Genomic DNA, 23749 nt, shown 5'->3' with positions numbered 1-23749 from the left:
AGCCAAATGTTCATAGTACATAACTAACATCCAGCATCTCTGTTTCCTATTATTCTTTTACATGTTTTCTTAAATGATTTGAGAACTTACAAACCAATACTGCAATATAGAATCTAAATTTAAAAAAAAAGGAAAGGCAGAAAATATTATTCCTCAGTGTTCATGTGGGATTGGTCTCAGGACTCCCCCTGGATACTCAAATGCTAAAGTTTCACATATAAAATGATGTAGTATTTACATTTAACCTAAGCGCATCCTCCTAAAGACTTTAAATCACCTCTAGATTACTTATAGTATCTACACAGCACTGCATTCGTGTGGATTCAGCATAATACTCAGCATGTGTTGATTTTGAGTTTTGCTTTTTGGAACTTGCTGGAATTATTTCTCTCTTTCTCTTTCTTTTTTTTAATTTCCAGGGAGGCATGTGCTCTCTCTCTCTTTCTTAACTGCCAGAGAGAGCCAGAGAGAGGTGTGGTCATACCACAATCCCTTGGGCTCCTTTACTCCATTCTGCCAGGATTTAGGGCATAAATACACATGTGATGGGTGTGTTTTTTCAAGCCACCAGGGCTGGGATTCAAAATACAATTGGCCATGGGACCAGCAGGTGGCGTGGTGGTTGGACACTCCCACATGGCTGACCACGGTTTGAGTCCCTGACCTGGTGGCTTCTTTCTCGCTTTCCTTCTCTCTCTTTCCTCCTCTGTGTCTCTCTCTGGTCAAATTAAAATAAATGAGTGAATAAATAAAATAAAACAAATAATTATATTAAAAAATATACAATTGGCCATGTAAGATCCAGCTCCCTTAATCACTAGGCTATGGAACTGACCCTTCTGGGAATCTTTTTAAATGGCTATGGAACTGACCCTTCTGGGAATCTTTTGAAATGTTTCTTCTGCTTTTCTTTTTTTTTTTTTTTGATCAGTGGCTGGTTTAATCTACAAAGTTTGAACACAGATACAAAGGGCCAACTGTACTTAAACCAGGAAGAAGTCAGAGCAAAGCACACACTGTGAATGAGTATAAAACTCTGCTCTGAACCTCCTGGCCAGCTGAGCAGAAATGAGGTAAAGAGGTTACATACCTGCCACCATCCATGAGAGGAGTGGTCCTGACCCCAACAAGAATATTCATTAGGACTGATGGAAATGGATCATTTGGGTCTTAATATGAGACTTAAAATAATACATCTCATGTTTTTGTTTTATCTTGTTTTCAGTTTGTTATAGGGTGTGAGTGCTCACCAGAGAGAAACAGAGAGACAGAGAGAGAGGGAAAGTGAGAAACCATCCCCCAGGGGGGATGACCACACCGCAATCCTTTCTCCAATCTCCTTTCAGGATATTGGCACCAATGCATACCTGCCTGGCATGTTTTACAAGCCACCAGGTCCAGAACTTGAACTGCGCAGTTGCCAAGGTGAGCTCTAGCTACCTTAGCCTCCACACTACCTGCTGGCCCCCTAATCATTGCTTTTTTATATAACTTAAATATTGGGTTGTTGGAAAAGTCATGATACATTTTTGCATAGAAAAAAATACATCACAGCTTTTCCAACAACCCAATAATTTTAATAGAAAATAAAACTAACAAAGGCTATTATTTTTTAAAAGGGGAAATTGAATGGAAGGCATAAGACTACAAGGTAGAATTTTAAAATGATATCACTTGATTTGCCAAGAAACGATATTAGTTTGCTATTAACTGGGGAGTCTACAATTGGCTTTATTTTTCACTTCTGATAACCTATGTTACAATGTATTACTTATATGTGATTTTGAGTTTCTATTCTAAAATACTTGATACGACCCTTCTGGTTCTTACTTGTTTGCATCTAAATGAGGAGATACCCTCAAAGCAATATTTACTGCTGAGTGAAGCAAGCCAGGCTATGAAGGAGAGACATTGTATGTCTCCACTTAATATATACCGAGTGTGCACTCTATAACAAAAACTGAATGAGTAAAGGTTATAGAAACACTGTAAATGGTTGTGAATACCAGACACAATGTGGGTAGATGGTGGGTGAAGAAGTAGAATCTGAGGAAGGGCAGTAAGGAGAAAGATAGCGAGGCAAAGCATTTATGGGACAAAGAAATGGGTTATTATCTGTTGAAGATAACTTTATAGTATTGCCAACTGGACTGGTAAGAAATGTACACATGTTGGAATATTCAGTTTGCAAGCTAAATAACATGATTGAATGTATAAAAGAAGTTGAAATAAAAAAAGACAATTTTAAAAAGGCAATATGATAGGAATTTGGGTCTCTTATTTTAAGTGATAATATGAATTTCTCTACTACATGAAGAGTGATTTTTGGCATCTCGTCTGGTTTAGTCAATTGGTTATAGTAGGAGTAAATGAGGCCAATAAGGTTCAAATTCCCTTTGGTCTATGAAATTTATTCAGAGAACTTTTTAGTTCTCCCTTTCCTGGGCAACAACCTTGTAACTCTAGTCATTAGTCATAAGGGAGACCTGGTAAAATAATAACTGCATTATGGCTACTATTAAGATGACCACTAGCAATCAGTTCCCCTGAAGCACTAGAGACCAAAATATTTATTTTGTTATTTCCTACGGTGACCCATCTCAGAATGAGCCCACGCAGTGACTGCCATCATGTTATGTGTGACAGAAACGAAGCTGAGCTCTGAGAAGAAAACCAGACACATGAAGGTGAACCTCGAGAGGTGGAAGAAATGTTTTACTTAGGGAAAATATATTCCAATCATTAGCAAGTTTTCTCCACAACACAAAGAAAAACAACAGGTCAGAAATAAAATAACTGAGTGGTGTTACAACGCCACATAACTCTACGTTCTACTCAGATTTCTTCCCCAAACTCATACCCACCCAGAGAAAGCCTGCTAGAGGCCCAGAAGGTCAAGGTGTCTTTAATTTGGGGTGTCTATTCTATTTGTCAGGGACTATCTCCTTCACTTGGGGTTAGCACCACTACCCCCAGTACCTGGAAAGTGAGACATTAACAAGTTCCACTTACCATCCTCCTTAAAATCTGTGACACTTCCAAGTAGAACTTGAAGAGGAAGCTGATGATGAGAGTCCTCTTGAACTCTACCTTCCCACCTGGAGCAGAGCCTGGAAGGGAGACTTCTTCCAGAACCAGCCTGCAGGCTGTATCCAGTGTCTTTTCATTCCAGGGTCTATAAGAGTTAAAAGAGAACACACCTAGTCTGATAGTACTCAGACCTCACAGGCTCAGCTAAAGACAATTAGCTGCAGATTTTTTTAATTAATTTTTTTTAATTTGACATACAACATGTATACATGTCAGAGAAACAGAGGAAGAGAGAGAGAAAAAGCACATCCTAACAGGGCATGATCACACTGAAATTCCTTTTCCATTTCTTTACCTTGTCAGGACTTGGGGCATGCACACACATGTACCTAGCATGTTTTTCAAGCTTCTGGAGCCAGAATTCAAACTGAGTAATCAGCCATGTTGGATTCAACTACCTTAACTACAAGGCCATGGAGCCAGCCCAAACAGCTACAGTTCAATGCAGGGAAAGAATATAAGTTCCAGAGTCTGGCAACCCAAGTTCAAATCAGTCTACTACTCCCAAGATGTCTGGCTCAGGTCTTACCATGTCATCATCTGTAGCACCCACTTTGTGGTATAACCTCGAGAATAAGTGACAACCTGCATAAAATCCTTAGCCCAGGAGTAAATGACCTTTATATCACTAGGACGTTTACTACATGCCAGGATTTGCTTAAAGTGCCTTATAAGTATTCACTGTTAAATCCTCTCAAGTGTCCTATGAGGAAGGTATGATCATCCATATTTGACAGATAAGCTAACCAAGGTATCATCAGGTAAAGTCAGCTGACTGAAATCATGAAGTTAATAAGGGCTGAACTTAGCTTTGAATAAAGCAGTCTGGCTTGCTCAAGTTTTAAAGCTCATGCCTTTAACTCCCATTTTCTATTACTTCTTCTAAAATGGCAACTGATATCCAATCAAGAAATATTGGCTATTAATATATCCCATGGAGGGTCAGGTGATGTCACTGTTGTATTGCAACTGGACCCACATGGGAAAGGTCCTGGGTTCATGTCCTGGGGCCTCCCTGGGCATGCCAGCTGAGACTGGGGGTGCCTCCCTCTCTCTCTCTCTCTCTCTCTCTCTCTCTCTCTCTCATGAAATAAATAGAAAGAAATAAGCAACAACAAACGATTTTTTAAAGTAAATAAATATATATATCCTGTGGAAATAAAAGGTGAGGTAAACAAATACATTTAGCAATCTATCATAGAATAAATCTTTCATCTATCCTTTATTGTGCTAAATTAGTCTCTCACAATAAAGAATGTGAACTTGGGGCTGGCTGGTGGTACGGAGTAACGTAAGGTTCTGCAAGGCTAACCCACATGGGAGGATTCAGGTTCATGTCTGGAGATCCCCCTGAACATGCTGGGCATACAGATGCCCGGATGGGCCTGCTTGAAGCTGAGGGTAGCTTGCAGAATGAAGATCTTATTGAAGGTATCTGTCTCTCTGTCTATGTCTCTCTCACTTGTGGAAGAAATAAAAATTTAAATAAAAAGAATGCTTATTTTTACTATTGAAAGATAGTCTGTCTTTCTTTCCTTCTCTCTCTCTCTCACACACACACACGCAATTTGATACCCTCTTCAGAATTCACTAAAATGATTACATGAGGAAATAATTGAAATCTTACTGGAATTTCCTGTCATTGAAGGGAAAGTTATGAAGAATTTTTTGTTTTTTTGAGAGGTTTTGCATGCACTCACCAAAAAGACAGAGAGATAGACAGACAGAAAGTGAGAAATCACCCCCCAGGGGGTTGGCCATGCCGCAATCCCTTCTCCTCCATTCTCTTCTCAGGATCTTAGCATGCATGCACATGTGCCTGGCGTGAGTTTAAGTCACTGGGTCTGGGACTTAAACCATGGTCAACTACATGGGAGTCCAGCAACATAGCCATTATGCCAACTGCTGGTCCCAAGAATTGTTTCTTGTATATCACCGAAAAACAAACAGATGAACAAAGAAAACGAGGGATGCTCCATTACTTGGAGTCTAAGGACACGATGCCTTACCTTCCAATGAGTTTCTGGCAGGAATTCTTGGCACAGATGGTAGTTGGACCAACACCTCCATAGAAGATGGATAACTCTCTAATGATGCCACCCCCTTCTCCAAAAAAGACTCTCATCCCTGAATTGACTATAGCTAGTGCATTCTGTTGCCGCTGCGCTTGTCGAAAAGCTGACACAAATTCCCACTGGAAAAAAGAAGAAAATGGCACATGTAGAGACATGCTGAATGACAACCATGCACTAAGCAATCTGTGTATGTTGCATTGTTTGATCTTCTTCGCATTCTCTGTGACAGGTTGAATTGTGTTTTCTCCAAAATTGTATGTTGAGACCTAACCCCCAGTATTTCAGAATGTGACTCTGTTTGGACAGGGTTTTTAAAGAGCTAACGTTAAACACAAGGTCATTTGAGCAGGCCTTCATCTGAAATACTTGGTGTCCTTATAAGAAGAGAGAAATTGGACACAGCCACCTATAGAAGAAACACCATGTGAAGACAAAGATGTCATCTATAAGCTCAGCATGAGACCTCTGGCTTCCAGAATTCAAATCTCTGTTGCTGAAGCCACTCAACTGGTATTTCTTCATTTGGCCAGCCCTAGCAAACTACTATACCTTTCAAAGCAGGCTTGATTACTATTTTCCAGAGGACAAATCAAAAGCTCAGAGTGATTCAGCAGTTAGTTCAGGCCTGGAAATCTGGATTCAAACCTGAGTCTGACTTTGAAAACCTTGTTTTTCCATTAAGTTCAATTGCAAATGTATTTTTTTAGCTTCTTTCAAACCTCAAGATATAGGTAAATATATATTATTTATGTCTTATTTAGGGAAAACACTTTTTAGAACAAGAACTTTAAAAAAATCTGTCAGAAAGTAACTTAAGATTTCTAGGGCAAGGGAAAGGGAGACAGAGGAGGAAGGGAGGAGAGAGGGAAATAGAGAGGCTAGCACAGAGGTCTCCTGATTATAGGAACGACGGGGATACACGATACAAGTGAAAGATAGCTAATCCCAAATCCTCCTAAAATAACGACCTTGTACTCTTTCTGAAGTTGAACTTTCATATCCCCAGTAAATACCCTACACTTTTTCTTAAACTGCCATCTCTAGGAATAAACAAGCTACATAGGTTCATGAGTAAAACCAGGAAATTGACAGTAGGAGAGTCTCACCTTCCTCGAGTAGGGGATGTTCACTGAGACCAAGATTTCGTGAGGCTTGAGATCTGCATCGGGGCACTTGCTGAGAAATTGCTCATTTAAAGCAATCTGTCGTTCTCCTTCTGTGGAAAGAAATGACAATTTTCCTGGAATCTGTTCAGTATATTAAATAAACTTCTAAAATGAGGGAAATAATTCTACCAAATATCAGAGAAAACTGGCTGCTAGGTGAAAGATGTGCTCTCCATATGCTTAACAAATCTTTACCTTATAATGGTATCTGGCAATGTTTCTTGCTCTCTAAACCCTATCTTTTTCTTTTTCTGTGTGCTATAGGGAACATGCACTTGGTGGGGGGCAGAAAAGGCACCCTCCAGAGGGGATGACCATGCCACAATCCCCTCCCCACTCCCCTCTCAGGATTTTGGGCACACATACATGATCCTGGTGTGTTTTCCAAACCACTGTGTCCAGGACTCGAACTGCAGAGTTGTCCATGTGGAATCCAGCACCTTAACCACCACACCACTTGACAGACTTGTGTTTTCCTTTCCTTCCCTCCTTTTCCCTTTTTCTTTCTGTTTCTTCCTTCCTTCCTTCCTTCCTTCCTTCCTACCTTCCTTCTTTCCTTTCTTTCTTTCTCGCTCTCTCCCCTCCCTCCTTCCTTCTTCCCTTCCTCCCTTCATTCCTGTCTTCCTTTCTCCCTTCCTTCCCTCTTTCTTTTTCTTTCTCTTCTTTGCTTGCTTGTAGATGAGAATATCTAGCAGGGAAACTTGAAGATTCAGGTAAACAAGACTTTAGCAGTCCTCTTTCTAAACAGCATAGCTCATTGAAATCTTCATGAGCAGAGAGTAGACGTTAATACCCCTTTCAGTATTTTGATCAAGCCAGTCAACAAACATTTATTCTTAATAACCAGGAGCCCTACGTGGTATACTGGGGCATCAATAAATTGCCTTTAGTGCATTTGTGTCCTAGCAAGGTTCTGTCTTTTTGTTCGTACTATTCTTTTCTCTAGCACCTAGAGAGCTCCAGCTCTTTAATCAATATACTGTGGGAAGGAACATCTTAAAACAGTAACAAAATATGAATTTGAATATGAAAGCTAAGAAGCCTTTGCTATCTATATTCATATCACAAAACCTGTTTCTTGGAGTTTTGACTTTTCTTTCTTTTTTAATAGAGATTTTTGCTAGAGGGCGCATGTGCTCCTCACTGGAGAAACAGAGAGATTGAAAGTAAGAAATCATCCCCTGGGGAGATGGCCGTGCCACAATCCTTTCTCCATTCTTCTCTCAGGATTTGGGGTATGCATCCACATGTGTCCACTGTGAGTTTCAAGCCATCAGGGCCAGGGCTCAAGCCACACAGGGCTAAAACCACAGTTGGCCATGTGGGAGTTCAGCAATGTAACCATTATGCCATCTGCCGGTCCCATGGTTTGACTTTTTCAAAGGATATTATTGGGTTGTTGGGAAAGTCATGATGGATTTTTGCGTAGAAAAATAGAAAAATACATCATGGCTTTCCCAATGACCTAATACTTCTTCTTTTTTTTTTTTGGAGAAGTTTTTGCTATACGGTACGTGTGCTCACCAGATAGAAAGCGAGAAATCATCCCCCAGAGGGGATAGCCACACTGCAATCCCTTCTCCTCCATTCTCCTCTTGGGATTTTGGGCACGCACACACACGCACCTGGCATGAGTTTAAGCCACCAGGTCCAGGACTTGAACCGCAGTCGACTACATGGGAGTCCAGCAACATAGCCATTATGCTAATTGCTGGTCCCCCAATAACCTAATACTTAAATTGAAAACTCAATGCAAATCTTCCTTAAAACATTTTGTGGTTTAGATGATATGAGAAGTAGATATTTAACAATGAAGGTAAAAGCTAGCCCATATTATAAAAAATATATATGTATTACCAGAGAGTATGTGTGCTCACTAGAGAGGGAGATTGAGAAAGAAAAAAAGTGCCTCCCAATGAGTTGTGGTCACAACACACTTACTTTCCCTGCATTTCCTCAACCCAACAGGATTTTGAAGCATGCATGTACACATGTTTGCTGTGTTTTTCAAATTGCCAGGGCTGGAACTTGAACTGCAGTTGGCCATGTGGGATCTGGCCCCCTTACCCACTAGGCTATAGGACCAACTGCTTCATATTTTTAAATGAAGAAAAAAAAATCTGATTTATTGAGACTCAATTAGAACTTCCTAGTTGTTCAGCAAGTTGGAATAAAGAAAATAAAAGTCCTAAAATTAGTTTCAAAAACAAACATCAAGTCAATAAATGCAGGATGAAGTCCAACCATTGTTCAACTGAAAAAGACTTACAGGCTTCCATCAGTGACAACTTAAGTGGGACCAGCAGTTAGCGTAATGGCTATGTCACTGGACTCCCATGTAGTAGACCACGGTTCAAGTCTCGGACCTGGTGGCTTAAACTCACACTGGGCACATGTGCATGCATGCACTGAGGAGAATGGAGGATACCGAGGAGAATGGAGGAGAAGGGATTGCGGTATGGCTATCGCCCCTGGGGGGTGATTGCTTTCTGTCTCTCTGTCTCTCTTTGTCTTTCTGGCAAGCACATGCGTCCTGTAGCAAAAAACTCTCAAAAAAAAAAAAAAAGAAAAAGACAACTTAAGTATCCCAAAGCATGATGTAGGTGATATAACACTCCCATAGCACCTGTAGAATGTCTTCAACAAAGGGACCCAAGAGTTCTCAAGAGCTTGTGGCTCTCTCCAATGATCAGATCACATCTGGACATGCTTGAACACAAGCATGTTCAATGGAAGGTGACCAGCATGAGAAAATATCTAGCACACAGTCTCAGGAAGACCCAGATGAAGAGGTCAGGAGTACATGGCACTAAGATCAAATAAACAACTTCCCAGCATCCAGAAAGTCAGAGAGAATCATTAGTATCTCAGGGAATAGTAATTTTCAAAACTAGACTTCTACCCTGCCATAGAGAAAAGAGGGCAGGAGGAACAGATTTAGTGATTCCAAGTAGAAGCTGTCACTTACCTTTAGAGAGCAAGTTGAGGGTACAGTTACCCACGGCCAGGAGGGGATTCAGATCTGAATCTAGATGCCTGCTCATGATGTGGCCCCCTAAAGACTTTTTGAAATAATGAGTTATTTTCATTTCAGTTATGTAATTATAAAAACACAAGAGCTAAAAATAAGATTAAGCAAGGCTTATGGAGAATAATCCTTCTTGTCTGTTCCAAAAGAATGAAAATTTCATGATTCATCAGGAACATTCACCCAAGGAATGCTCATGAAACTTTCCCATCATCAGAAAATACATACAGCCATGTTCCTTATCTGGGACCCAGCCAGAGTTGCCAAATGCTTCAGGAGAGCACGGTATGTCTGTGTCTTCTCATATGGGAAGTTCTGGATCACATCAGCCAGGATGTCCTTCACCTGATCCAGGCTGAGGCCAGCACCCAGTGTTAGCCCTGGAAATGAAGCCATTTGTAAGTAATGCAGTGTTATAACTGCTAAACTGTGCACTAGACCAAGCTAAAGATGTGGAATCTTTATACTGAATACATGCTATCTTGCTTATTGGTGATGGAGGTGGTAGTGATGATGGTGGTGATGGTGCTGCTGGGTGGTGATGAGGATGAAGGGTGGTGGGTTATAGTCACAGTGGTGATGATGGAAGTGGCGGTGTTAGGAGTGGTGGTGAGGATGTTGGTGGTGAAGATGGAGACAATTCTTTTTGAACACTCACTGTGTCAAAGAATGTGCTGGCCATTTTAGATAATCTCCCTGAATCTGAACAAATCCCTGAGATATTAATAGCCCCATTTCACAGATGAAGAAATTGAGGTTTAGGTAAGTAGCTTGCCTAAGGTCTTACTAAACACCATAAACTACTATACACCATAGTCAATTATTAGATTCTAGAGGCTCTACACCAAACTCATATTTATACGTTTCTCATGACTGACATTAAATTGATTTCTTTTACAGGAGTGGAAATGCCAGTCCGTAAGCTGCTTAATAGAGAAACTTGCGGGAACCAGCAGTTGGCGTAATGGCTATGTCGCTGGACTCCCATGTAGTCGACCGCGGTTCGCGTCCCAGACCCGGTGGCTTAAAACTCATGCTGGGCACATGCGCGTGCGTGCCCAAGATCCCGAGAGGAGAATAGCGGAGAAGGGATTGCGGCATGACCATCCCCCCTGGGGGGTGATTTCTCGCTTTCTGTCTCTATGGCGCTCTCTGGCTGACTGGCAAGTGCACGCGCCCTATAGCGAAAATCTCTCCAAAAAAAGAAAGAAAAAAATAGAGAAACTTAGTTCGGTTGCTATTGTGCTTCTGTTCTATTCATCTCTATCTTCTATCCAGCACTTAGCTCAGTACCCTGCATTGATGGTGTGATGTAATTATCACATTTCTCTGACATTGCAAATAAAGAAAGTTCTGTAAAAATGCTATCCAGACTATTAGTATCTTATGTAACTTTAGAGAATCCTTCTCTGCATCCCTCTTCAGGATGTCATCATTCTTATAAAAAGAGAACCTCTGTGTGTTATAATTCTAAATAATTATTTTTCTGCTTGTCTGCTAGACAAGGTAAATAAGTTGATTAATGCATTTTAGCTAGAAAACAAGGACCTTAAGAGCTCACCATTATGTCCATGGTTTACCACACTCAGTTCTTCAATTCTATCAGGAGAAATTATAATTGGGTGAAAGACACCTTTAAATTTTACTTCAGGCCCTAAAGGATTAGAAAAAAAAATGATGAAGATTAGAATTAAAGGAGGTTTTAAAATTTTGAATTTTAAAATGATAATTAAGCTAAAGTCTTCCAAAAATATACAAATTATGATATTTTTTGCTGGTCTATTTATTGCCAAATTATATGCAGGGAGAATAGTATATGGATTTTCATTAAACTTGGAGGACTCTTTGGAATCATCAGCCTTAAAGCTTGGGCCATATGGCATACTCAAAATTCTCTTTAGGAAGATTCTAGGGGCTCCTCAAACTGAAACTACACTGGATACAACAGGAAGACCCTGTACCTGTGGTTCAACTATTATGCATCTATTGAGACACCATTGAGAGTGAACAAAAAGACCCAGGTCATTCCCCAAATGGAAATACAGGATAGTGTCACTGAAATTTCATTCTGGCTTGCTCAGAACCAAGCTTCTTGGGTACAACTAAGCGCACTGCTCCAATGAGAGGCAAATCTATTTATTTAATGATAGTTAGAAAATATATTGAGTAAGTTGGGTTCAAAGAATTAAAAGGCTATTTCTCACACTGCTTTTCCTGAAAACACACATATATCAAGTGACTTCCCTCCACCCTAAGCCCTTTTCCTGGGGCTCTACATACCCACAGAGGTGTTCCCCATGACAACAGGGGCCTTGGGATACTTGAATTTAGCTTCTAGAAGTTCCTTCAGCGTCACTGGAGAAATCCATGTCATTCTATCACCACCAAAAACTCTGGTTGTTTGCGGCTGCTTCTCAGCCATTCTCTATTGGAAAAGCAATAGGGAATCAAGAGGCCGCCTGACCACATTTTCTCCTATTGCTGCTCTATTATTGTAGAAGCAGAAAATACACTAAAAAATAAAAATGACCTAAAAGTAGAGCTTTACAAAGAATCAAAGTTGAGGATAAAAGTATCCTGTACTGAGGGTATGATGTAATTGTTACATTTCTCTGATATTGCAAATAAAGAAAAGTTCTGTAAAAAATACAACTATCTAGACAATTAGTATCTTGCGTAACTTTACAGAATTCCCTGCATTCCTCTTTTAGAAGGTCATCATTCTTATGAAAAGAGAACCTCTGTGTTATAATTCAAAATAATTATTTTTCTACTCGTCTGCTAGACAAGATAAATAAGTTGATTCATGCATTTTAGCTAGAAAATAAGGACCTTAAGAGCTCACCATTGGGACCAGCAGTTGGTATAATGGCCATGTCGCTGGACTCCCATGTAGTCGACCACAGTTCAAGTCCCGGACCTAGTGGCTTAAATTCACGATGGGTGTGTATGCGTGCGTGCCTGCCCAAGATCCCAAGAGGAGAATGGAAAATAGAGAAGGGATTGCGGTGTAGCCATCCCCCCTGGGGGGTGATTTCTCGCTTTCTGTCTCTATGTCTCTGTCTGTCTGGCGAGCACACGCGCCCTATAGCGAAAATCTCTCTCAAAAAAAAAAGAGCTCACCATTATGTGCAGTATTTTACTCCTTCTAAAAACTGCTCCATATGTATCTCTTTCTTTTTTGTTTGGTTTGGTTTGGTTTGGTTTGGCTTTTGCTATAGAATATGTGTACTTTCCAGAGACAGACAAACAGAGAGAGAGAAAGGAAAAGTGAGAATCCACCCCCTAGAGGGGATGGCCACACTGCAATCCCTTCTCTTCTATTCTCCTCTCAGGATTTTAGGCACACACACATAGCATAATTTTCTTTTTTTGTTAGTTTGTTTCTTTCTTTATTTACTTTTTATACCTTCAACCACTCTCTGTCATTACAGCTTGTAAAATGCATTTTCCCAGCATGAATACACTGTATATTAGTCCAGTTAAAGGTATTGTCATACACATTATCATCAACAGATAATTTTCCATTTTTGTGTCCCCTAAATATTTTACTTCTTTTTCCCCTTGTTCCCTTCCTTTCACCATCTCCCATCTCAGGACTTGAACTGCACAGCCGGCCATGTGGGAAGGGCCTTAACCTTCACAGCACCTGCTGGCCCCAATATATGTCTCTCTTTATTGCTCTTATATTACAAAGGAATTCATTTCAATATTTAACAAATATATTAACAAGCTTAATTTTGTCTAATCATTTTATGGGAAAAATAAACTTCAGCAAAATTGAAAGTAGAAAATATAGGGCCAGCTGGTGGTCTGATGGTTAAGGTGGCTGGATCCCATGGAGTCAATTGTGTGGTTCAAGTAGTCTGAAAAATATGCCAGGCACATGTGTGTGTGTGCATGCTCCAAATCCCAAAAGGAGGGAGAAATGGAGGAGAAGGGATTGCAGTGTGGTCATGTCCTATGGGTGGTTCTCACATTCTCTGGCAAGCGCACATACCCTCTGGAAAAATTTTAAAAAGAAAAGAAAAGAAAGTATGTCCATATCTACACAAGCTGTGATTTCATGACTTTTTACAGGAATACTTGCTTCTTCTTACAGGCAACTCAAATGGCCCCTGATGGTGACTACATCCCTCATTCCCTCACCTCTTCCTCCACCCTTACGATTTAGACATTGAGATAAGGATGACAGCTGGGTAATACTTATTTGCCATTCAGCTTATGAGAGAATCCATAAGTAAATGCCCTTCCTGACACATCACAATGAATTCCTCTAGGATAAGCCCAACACTGCCTTACTTACCATTAGTTCAGGAGGAAATATCAGTTCCTGGGTTGGATCCAAAGGCAGAAAATCCTCTTCTAAGAAGAGTTTGGGATTTATCTTAAAAAGAGAAAGTGTTGGAAATTATTGTCATTAAGCAATTCCTACTACTTAAATACTTTGTGAAATGATGTAGAAAGAATATAGACATACAGGTAAATACACAGCAAACAGCCAAAAACGTTAGCTCCAATTACAAATCTCTGAGCTCCAAGCCTAGGGCTCTACCACAGGCCCAGTCATCAGCAACTCAGTGCAGATGCTGGTGGGCCTCTGAAGCCCTCAAGTTTCTGCTCATTCTCTTTGGAGTCTGGGGATAGCACAGGAGTGGAGGAGCCAGGCAGGAGCTTTGGAAGCAGCTCAGAAGAAGAAAGGTTCCCCGAGTCACCACCTCTCCTATCACTACCGACTGTCTGTTCTTTCATTTCTATGACATCACCACTTTGCTTCTGATCCTTGAAAAAAAGACTAACTGCTTTTGGGGGGGGGGGTAACTTTATTTATTTATTTATTTATTTTACATTCAATCACTATGTATCATTACAGCACACCAAATGAGTTTTCCCATCATGAATACACTGTATATTGGTTCAGTTAAAGATATTAGCATACATATTATCATCAACAGATAATTTTCCATTTTTGTGTCCCTTAAATGTTGTGCTTCTTTCTAACAGACACAAGGGATAAATATATTTTCTCTCCTACAGATAGCTGTATTTGAGCAGGAGTAAATCTGGAATGAGGGACGAAGTTGCTAAGGACAATTTTTTGGTTTTCTTTCTGATAGAAAATGAGAGATGGACATGTTGGCATACCTCAAATTAGTCAACTTGGGCAGCCATTTATTCTTCCTCACAGTAAGTCATCTGCTCCTCACATCCTGAGAAAATCTAACATTTCACTGACCTTATTTTCATCCTCAAACTCTTGTAATCCATTTATTTCTTCATCTAAACAGCAAATCCCATTTTCTTTACTTTGACAGCAGCCAGAAGTCTAAAAAAGAAAAAAAACCCAAATCACCAAGAATTCATTGCTGATTCTACTAAGTATTAAATAAAATGCCGACTACTAGTTAAAACATAACACAGAATCAATATTCTTAGATATCATAAGTTATTTGTACTGAAACACATCCAGTCTAACTCCAATAAAATTTCTTAAAATAAATTTTGAACAGTAGTGAGTATTACATGAGTCAAAATATGTGAAGACCTTATAACTGAACCTTACACATAGCAATAACCTAAATATTAACAATAATTAATTGTTAATATCAATATTTAATAGTTCAAATATTAACAATAAATATTATCAAGCACTGTTATTATCATCACTCTATTGTTATCTATGATGTACTGATTTTGTAGTTTAACTTTCAAAGGGCAATTCTATGTCCTTCATTTCAAAGTTGTTCATTTATTCATTCAACAAATGTTGATTGAGTAGCTATTCAATTAGTGCATGGTGACCCTGGAGATGTATAGGCTCTGCTGTCAAGCAGCCCACAGTCTAATGAAGAGATGAAACAGTAAACAGGCAATTACACACCACTGCGACCAAGGCTGGGACGGAGGGAGCATGTACATGAACATCACGTATGCACAGAGGGCCACCAGGACACGAGGCAGGGCACCTGACCCTGTTAAATAGGCCAGGAATGACCTCTTAGAAGAAGTAACCCGCAGCCAATGACAAAATGCTTAGACGCTCCTTATGTGGCTACCAAGGCAAGCTCAATGAATGAACGTAAGCACCTTACTCAAGATCAAATCAACAGCTATTAAGAACCTTCGCATAAGAAATAGCCCCAAATTAGTAACAATGGCCATCCGCTCAATGATATCTGGCAACCCCTACTGTTGGTTTCATTGGGGAAAATACACTTAACCATGCATTATTTGCTACTTACTTTACAGAAAGTCCTGCATGCATCAATGATGGGCCTGTATCCAGTACAACGACAAAGGTTACCTAAAGGAGAAAAAAACCAGTTCTGTTAACCAAGTGACCTAGAAAGACGTAGTTTGCCAAGTGCATGATGGAATCAAGGACCCCATTCTAGAAGGAAGCTCTGTTTGACATTTCAGTTCACTAATCTACAACATCAGATGTCTTCATCGGTACCTGGAACATCTAGTTGAGAGTCTTGAGGCAGATTTTGATAGCTCAGCCCTTTATCACTTGCTCACTGTAAAGAGTTGTTATTCCTTTTACTTGTCATATGTACTCAAACAACACAATAATTTCAAGCCAGAAACTTGCTTTTCAATCACATTCAAGAGCTTTATTGAGGTATTAATGACAAACTAAAAGCTCCACATAATTAATGTATACAATTTGATATATTTGAAGATAAGTAGATACCCTAGAAAACATCTCTACAGTCAATGCTCTAAACATTCCATCACTTCTAAAAGTTTTCTCCTGCCATTCATTCATTCATGATTAGAACAAAAGATATATTTTCTTTTTATTTTTTATTTAACATTCAATTACCATTACAGGATACCAAGTGAATTTTCCTTTCATGATTACTTCATTGGTTTAGTCAAAGATATTACCTGACACATTAACAAATCATTTTCCATTTTTGTGTCTCTTAAATGTTTTGCTTCTTTTTTCCCTTGATTCTTTCCCTCTCACCTTTCCCCATTTCCTACCCTCTTCCTGCACTGTCTCTGGTATCCACGGTTGCTCTCCATGCCTTTATACCTTCCAGTCTTTCAGTTTCTGCCATAGAGTATAGACATTCAGTATATATTGAGGAGGGACATACAATGCCTCTTGTTCATTGTCTGGCCTGCTTCAGTTAGCAGTAAACACATATTCGTCCACTTTCCATGTCTTTTCTTAACAGATGTTTAAATGTACAATATATAGTATTAATACTATAGGCATTATGATACCCAATAGATCTCTAGGACTTATTCATCTTGTATAACTGAAACTTTGTATCCTTAGACCAAAAGAAATCTCCTTGTTTTCCTCTTCCCCAGTCCAGATCATCACCATGCTTTGACTCCTACCAGCTGAAGACCTCATTTCTCTGCAAGGGAACATGAGCCTAAAGTTCATAAACTCTTGAACTTGATTAAAATAGCTGGAGATGGATAAAGACAGTTCTTTGAAATAAGTATCCCCAAAAGACTTCAGTCCCTTTGGCTCCATGCTGAGTTCATCAACAGCCTTCTGGCACCCATATGATCCTGTGAGCACTGGTTATTAGGAGTGAATGGCGAGAGAGCAGTGTGCAGAGGTAACTGGGATTTTCCCAAAAGTAAATGAATATATTAGCTTTTTAATTATCATAAAAATAAGCAAGCAATAAAAGAGAATAAATAAATGAAAAGAAATTTAAGAAATGTCTTTGACTTGACTAATATGCATTGTATTGATGTTGGGAAAAACATGTTGTGCACTGTAAAGATGTAGTGATTAAATGTACATTTTTTTAAAATAAGTATTTCAGGGGGTCAGCCGATGGAGAACCAGTTACATCGCTGAACTCCTACATGACCAACCATGATTCAAGTCCTGTACCCGGTGGTTTGAAAATCACGTGTGTGTGTGTGTACATTCTCAAGATCCTGGGAGAAGAATGGAATAGAAGGGATTGTAGTGTGGCCATCCCACAGGGGTGACTTCTCACTTTCCCTCTCACTGTCTTTCTCTTTTTCTGGTGAGCGCGTATCCTATAAGAAGTTTTTTAAAAACTTCTTAAAAAAAAATTCAGCCAAAACCATGTATGAATCTGGTAAGAATCCTAATTTGAACAAACCTTCCACTTATCAGTGAAGTACTTGGAAAAAATTTACTCTCTCCAAAACTCAGTTTCTCCACTTATGAAGTGGGGATAATAATAGCACCTATCTTATAAAGTAAGTGAGAATTGAATGAGGACATTTAGTAGTATTTCATACACTATGTGACATATGGTAGGTGTCTAGTATTAGCTGTCATTGTCATTATTATCATTTAAAGATACATACACGCACACACACACGACCTACCACCAAGGGCATCAGTTAACTGATCCAGAGTAGGCTCTGGATGATTCCTAAGCAGCGTATAGATGGACATCACCATTCCAGGGGTGCAGAATCCACACTGGGTGCCATGACACTTGGCGATCCTTTCCTAGAAGCACAGAAAGAATAGAAATGCTGACACTGAAGCCCTTCCCAGACCTACTGAATCAGAAACTTCAGTTTATCCAGGTCCCCTGGTAATTCATATATTCATTACTGAAGTTGAAGAAGAGATTTCTGAAAACACTTCTCATCCCAGCTGCCTCCTATTCTGGAGCTGGGTTGTGATTTTGAGGTTTTATCAGCTTTTGAGTCTCACTTAAGGCAATAATTCTCAGCCTTTAGAATCATGAGGGGAGCTTAAAGATCCCAAGGCTCAGGGACAACTGGCATGGTGGTTAAGGTGCTAGACTCCCCCATCATCAACCATGGTTTGAGTTCCAGACCTGGTGACTTGCTTTCTCACTCTTTCTCTCTGGGGAACACATGTGCCCTATAGCAAATTTAAAATGGCAATAATAATTAATAAAATTAAATAAATAATTCTTTTTAAAAAATTCCAAGGACTAAGTAGTGCCCCAGACAAACAACTCAGGGTCTCTGGGAGTGGAACACACACATACATCTTTTAGAGCCCCAGGTGGAGTCAACTGTGCTGGAACAGTAATAATGCAATGCTCCCTGATGCTTAGACCACGTTAGGATCCCAGGTTCACATTCCAAAGACTCCCTGTACACACCAGGTACATGCACACATGCCTGAAACCCAGGTTGGTTGAGACTGGGAATGGATTGCAGCATAAGAACCCTGTTGGGGGGACCAGCAGTCAGCGTAATGGTTATGTTACTGGACTGCCATGTAGTCGACCGCAGTTCACATCCCGGACCCGGTGGCTTAAAACTCACGCCGGGCGCATGTGCGTGCGTGCCCAAGATCCCAAGAGGAGAATGGAGAAGGGATTGCGGCGTGGCCATCCCCCCTGGGGGGTGATTTTTTGTTTTCTGTCTCTCTGTCTCTGTCTGTCTGGTGAGCGCACGGGCCCTACAGCAAAAACCTCTTCACAAAAAAAAAAAAAAAAGAATCCTGTTAGTGGTGTCCACCTATCTCTCTCATGAAAGAAATAAAGAAACTAATAAAGGGAAAGAAAAAAGTATAGTAGATTTTAATTTGAGTTGAAGCATGAAACACAGAGATAAAGGAAGGTCTTCAGAGAAATGAACCACTTTACTCACGAGTTCACTGAAAAAAGAAAAAATCTCCAGGTTATTTTTTCAGAGTTTTAAAATCTGCCCCCTGTTATACTAACACTCCAGGAGTTTATAAAGTGCCATTATTAACCCAGAAAGCAGGAAGGAAATACTGCCTTTATTTCTTCCATATCTTTCGCTTTGGAGTCTAACTTCTAAGGGACAAGTTGGTTCTGAAGCTGACTTTTGGCAACCTTGTAACAATGGGAGCTCAGTATCTGCTATGAAATGAAAGGGTGCTTGTATGCCAGATCTCACAGAGGCTTCCAGGGAGAATTTTCTCCTTTTAGCTAATGAAGTTTTAGAGGAAATAAATAGAATAGAAAACTCCTTCGAGGCTAGAGAATTTGAAATTCAGCCATTTTCTACATTGCTTTTTATCTTTTCCCTCTTCTAACCTTTACTTGTAAGAGACTTTCATTAACTTAGCAGGTGGTGTGGTGGTTAAGGTGCAGGACACCCACATAGCCGACTGCTGTTTGAGTACCGGACCTAGTGGCTTGAAATTCATTCCGGGTGCATGTTTACATGTGCCCAAAATCCCAGGAAGAAAATAAAGGAAAAGGGACTACAGTGAGGCCAAACCCCGTGGCGGAGGGGGGTGATTTCTCACTTTTCCTCTCACTGTCTCTCCATCTTTCTCAAGCAAGCACACATACTCTATGGTAAAGCCTAAAAATACATACATACATAGATACATACATACAGTATTTTGATGGGCAATGTAATTTGGAGTCAGGAGACTGAAGATGCCTTTTAACTTGAGGCAAAAGTTCTAACAAGGTCCTGCCTTAGGAAAAGGGCCTAAAAATTCACTGATAACTATCATCAGTTTTCTGAACAAGGCTTAAATTCAGCAAATCGTTTTGGCACGTGAGATTTTTCATTCAGCTTTAAAAACATGTTATTTCCTACTTCATACCAAAACAAGAAAATTATATCTGCCCATGCACATAGCTCTTGTATCTTTATGAATTGGAAGATGTAAGATAAATAGGTCCCATCTAATTAAAATGTAGGGAACAACCCTGATAATGTCAAGGAAGGTTTTCTTAGTATTTTTCTTAGTAGAAAAGCCTTCTGTGTTTTTTTGTTTGTTTGTTTGTTTTAAGAGAGAGACTTCTGAGATTTTTGCGATAGGGCATGTGTGCTCATTGAAGAGATAGAGAGAGACAGAGACAAAAAGTGAGACATCACCCCCTGGAGGGATGGCAATGCTGCAATTCCTTCTCCTCCATTCTCTTGGGATTTGGGGCACGAATGCACATGCGCCTGGTGTGTTTCAAGCTACTGGGTCCAGGACTCAAACCATGGTCAACTACATGGGAGTCCATCTGCTGGTCCCCTTCTAATATTTTTAAAAATTATTTATTTAATTTTCTTTTTTATTATTTACTACTTTTTAAATGATTTACTGTTTTTCAATTTGACCAGAGGGAGAAAGCCGCTAGGTCTGGAATTCGAACCACAGTCAGTCATGTGGGAGTCCAGAGCCTATGCCACCTGCTGGCCCAAAGCCTTCTAGTCTTTTAAAAGCACTTTTCCAAGAAATTAGTCACAAACACTTATTTCCCAACATTTTAGATTTTCCTCTTGGTCCCACCTGGTTTGTTTGCTTTTTTAATTATTAATTAATTTATTTCCTTTGAGAAAGAGGGAGAGAGAGCGAAAGCACTCCCAGCAGGATCTTCACACCGCAATCCACCCCCAGCCTCAGATGGCTCTAGATCACAGGCACATGCAGGCTTGGTATACTCAGGGAAATCTCTGTACATAAACTTGGAACCTTTCCATGTAGGTCAGCCTAGTGGGGCGACATGTTTTACTGCTATACTACTGTCCACTGCCCCCCACCCCCCCGAAAATGGAATTTGTCTGTTAGCAATAACTGAGCAGCAGGAGCCAGACTGTCCTACTCTTTCTTTCTCCGTTTTTTCTATCCATAATATAGCATGTATATACATGCATGAGAAAAGGAGTGAGAGAGGCACAGAGATGTAGGGAGAGAAAGAGAGAAACAGAGAGAAAAAGATGCACCCCCCACAAGGCTGTCAGACCATGATCCCCATTCTCCAGCCCACCAGGCTCCTGGGCATGTGAGCACACACCCAGCATGTTTTGAAGTCAACCAGGCTGGGGACCCTCACGACAGTGAGGAAGTCAGCATGTGGCTTCCAGCTTCGTATCTAGTATGCTACCAACCACACAGAAGCTGGCTTGCTCTATTCTCTTCTTCTCAGGGATCCATCACGTCATTAATGGTTCCAAAGCACAGAGTCCTTCTAAGGAAGAGGCACATCCTCACCTGGACGGGGTGAATTCTGGTCTTGGTGCTTCCTATGCCTTCTACTGTGGTGACAGCAGATCCATACAGAGAACAGATGGGAATCAGACAGGCATTGGCTGGATGATGTCTTCAGAATACAAAACAGAGGTGCGTGTTATACGGTACACATTACATTGCGTACAGTGGGAAAGGGGACCAAGCGCCCACTGAGACTGCGAAGATGGCAGGTGTGCATATACGTTATCCCTTGGCTTTGCATACGGTTGGTGCTTAGTTCACATCTATTTTATAGAAGTAGAATTTAAGGGTCAGAGTGATTTACTCAGGGTCACAGTTGGAGTGGCAGTGGCAAGATTAAAGTTAGAACACTTAATTTCATTCTAGAACAGTTTCTACTAACTGTAATTGACTTTCCCCTTGAATGAGAAGCTCACATTCTCTACTCATATGTAACCAACCCCCTCCATCTTCCGTGGAGATGCTGGAAAAGGGGTTGATTGAACAATAAAGCAAATTTTTATACTGCACTTCAGAAAAATAAATAGGATCGGACACAGAATTCCTCAATCCCACAAAATCAAGCCTGAAAATGCTCAACTCAAAATGACTCTAAAAATGTTCTCATTCACTAAACAGGACTACAAATGGCCAATAAATACATGAAACAAACATTCAGCCTCAAAAATAACCAGCAGAGATTCAAGTCAAGAAATGAGAAGTGTCATCTTTTTAAACTGTAATATCCGTCAATAGTAAAAGTTTGGGAAAGTAGAACTCATACATAGGATATAAAAATGGAAAATGAGGCCTTCTTTGGAGCTTCTTGCTAAAACACATGAAGACTTTTAAAATGGACACGCTCTTCTACCATGTAATTCTTCCCCATGAGTGTATCATAAGGAAATAGCCACAGACATAAGCATAAGTGTACTGTGAGAACATTCACTGATGTGTTGCTCATTTTAATAGAAACTAAATATAATCTAAGAGACTGCTATTTGGGAATTGGTTTTGGTACGCCCAAATAGAACATAAACAGCCATTAAAATTACATTCGTTATTTTCAAAAGGTATTCATGAGAAATTAAGCAAAATATACAGGTTTTTAAACACTGCATGTACTATGCTTTCAAATGTATACACATCAAAGAAAGACTGAAAGAACAGTATTCATTTATAAATAAATATAAATATTTATTGAGTGCCTGCTGTGATCCAGGCAGAAGTGGTAGAATCCAATGGTGAACAAGACAGATCAAATCTCTTATAGTCTAGTTAAGGGAATACAGACAATATATTGGGTTGTCAGAAAACCCATGACACATTTTTCTATAGAAAATATGTCATGACTTTTCCAATCACCTAAATACACACCTACATATGTAAACTGAGATGCTGAGAAGTGCCATGAATAAGTTAATGTAAGCAAAGGAAATAGAGTTATGAAGGTGAGGTAGGATGTAGCTCTTTAGAAGGTAGTCATAGAGGATTGAGAATGTAATGTTTTTGCTAGAATCTGAATGATTTGAAGGAGTCAGGCATGACAGACAGAGGGACAACACACTTGGGATGTTTAAGGACAGAAAAAGGAAGAAAAAGAAGGCCAATGATGCCGGAGCACAGTGAATGTGGAGAAATAGTATTATTTACGGTGAGAGAGAGTCAGGGGCCAGGCAGGTAATGGAAAGGCTTCATAGTAAAGGTAAGGAGTTTGAATATTAATCCAAAGGCAAATGAGCATTTGGTTCAGATGTAAAAAGTTGTAAGAAACTACCACAGTCCTCAATCTTGTCCTAAAAACAAGACATGTAAGTTACATGATCATGTTTTTTAAAAGTTTATCAGATGCTGAGTACATAAAGAAATTTAAATAAACTAAACTCCATTAAGTGGCAAACTATGCATAAGAGAGAAAATACCAGTTGCTCTCACCCCTGAGATACAGTTGTTCTCTCTCTGAAATGGAAGGAGGAGAAATCTGCCTCAGACAGGTAAAAGGATTAAAGTACAAAGCTGGACTAAATTACCCCCAAACTGTTTCCAACCAGAATTCACTGAGTGCTAGGGATAGTTTCCAAAAATGAGGACAGTGTCTTAAACAAAGACACCTGGAAAAAAAAAAAAAAAAAGAACTGAGAGAAAATTCTAGGCACTTGGGCTTCATAAAGTATAAAACAATGATTATCCCTGAAAGGCTAAAGACAGAGTGACATGGTTGCAAGAGAACTCCCAAAACATGGAATCTGAGATGGAGAGCAAAGGAATCTATGACCTAAAAAGCTGGAAGCCAGGTTGCAAAGGAAGGAAATATTCCAGAGTTCAGAATGTAGGTGGCACGGTTGTGGAACACAGGGAGACATCTAAAATCTCATCCATGCTCAGACTTTTAGACCTCATCTGAGATCTCTGGAGTAATGTACAATGATCTAACAAAATGTATAACTGGAATTCCAGAAGAGAGGGGGTAGAGTGTGGTACAAACAAATATTTGAAA

At 39.9% G+C, this 23749-nt stretch overlaps 1 protein-coding gene across 1 annotated transcript in view; it reads right to left on the bottom strand.

Moving 5' to 3' along the window:
- The window catches only part of LOC102482260 (aldehyde oxidase), a 101498-nt gene that overhangs the window by 64226 nt on the left and 13523 nt on the right, over positions 1–23749 (bottom strand). Inside the window, exons 4-15 of the mRNA XM_006152995.3 lie at positions 21274–21382; positions 17703–17829; positions 15602–15663; positions 14596–14685; positions 13666–13746; positions 11640–11784; positions 10921–11013; positions 9588–9739; positions 9300–9393; positions 6272–6381; positions 5100–5284; positions 3013–3175 (exon numbers count right to left, since the gene is read on the bottom strand). Of these exons, the coding sequence (XP_006153057.1) occupies positions 3013–3175; positions 5100–5284; positions 6272–6381; positions 9300–9393; positions 9588–9739; positions 10921–11013; positions 11640–11784; positions 13666–13746; positions 14596–14685; positions 15602–15663; positions 17703–17829; positions 21274–21382 (1411 nt within the window). The remainder of the gene's footprint in view (positions 1–3012; positions 3176–5099; positions 5285–6271; positions 6382–9299; positions 9394–9587; positions 9740–10920; positions 11014–11639; positions 11785–13665; positions 13747–14595; positions 14686–15601; positions 15664–17702; positions 17830–21273; positions 21383–23749) is intronic.

This window comes from Tupaia chinensis, unplaced genomic scaffold (assembly GCF_000334495.1).
Source record: "Tupaia chinensis unplaced genomic scaffold, TupChi_1.0 Scaffold000361_2, whole genome shotgun sequence".
NCBI lineage: Eukaryota > Metazoa > Chordata > Mammalia > Scandentia > Tupaiidae > Tupaia > Tupaia belangeri.
The sequence above is the reverse complement of the archived record's forward strand: the minus strand, read 5'-3'. Positions and strand labels throughout refer to the sequence as shown.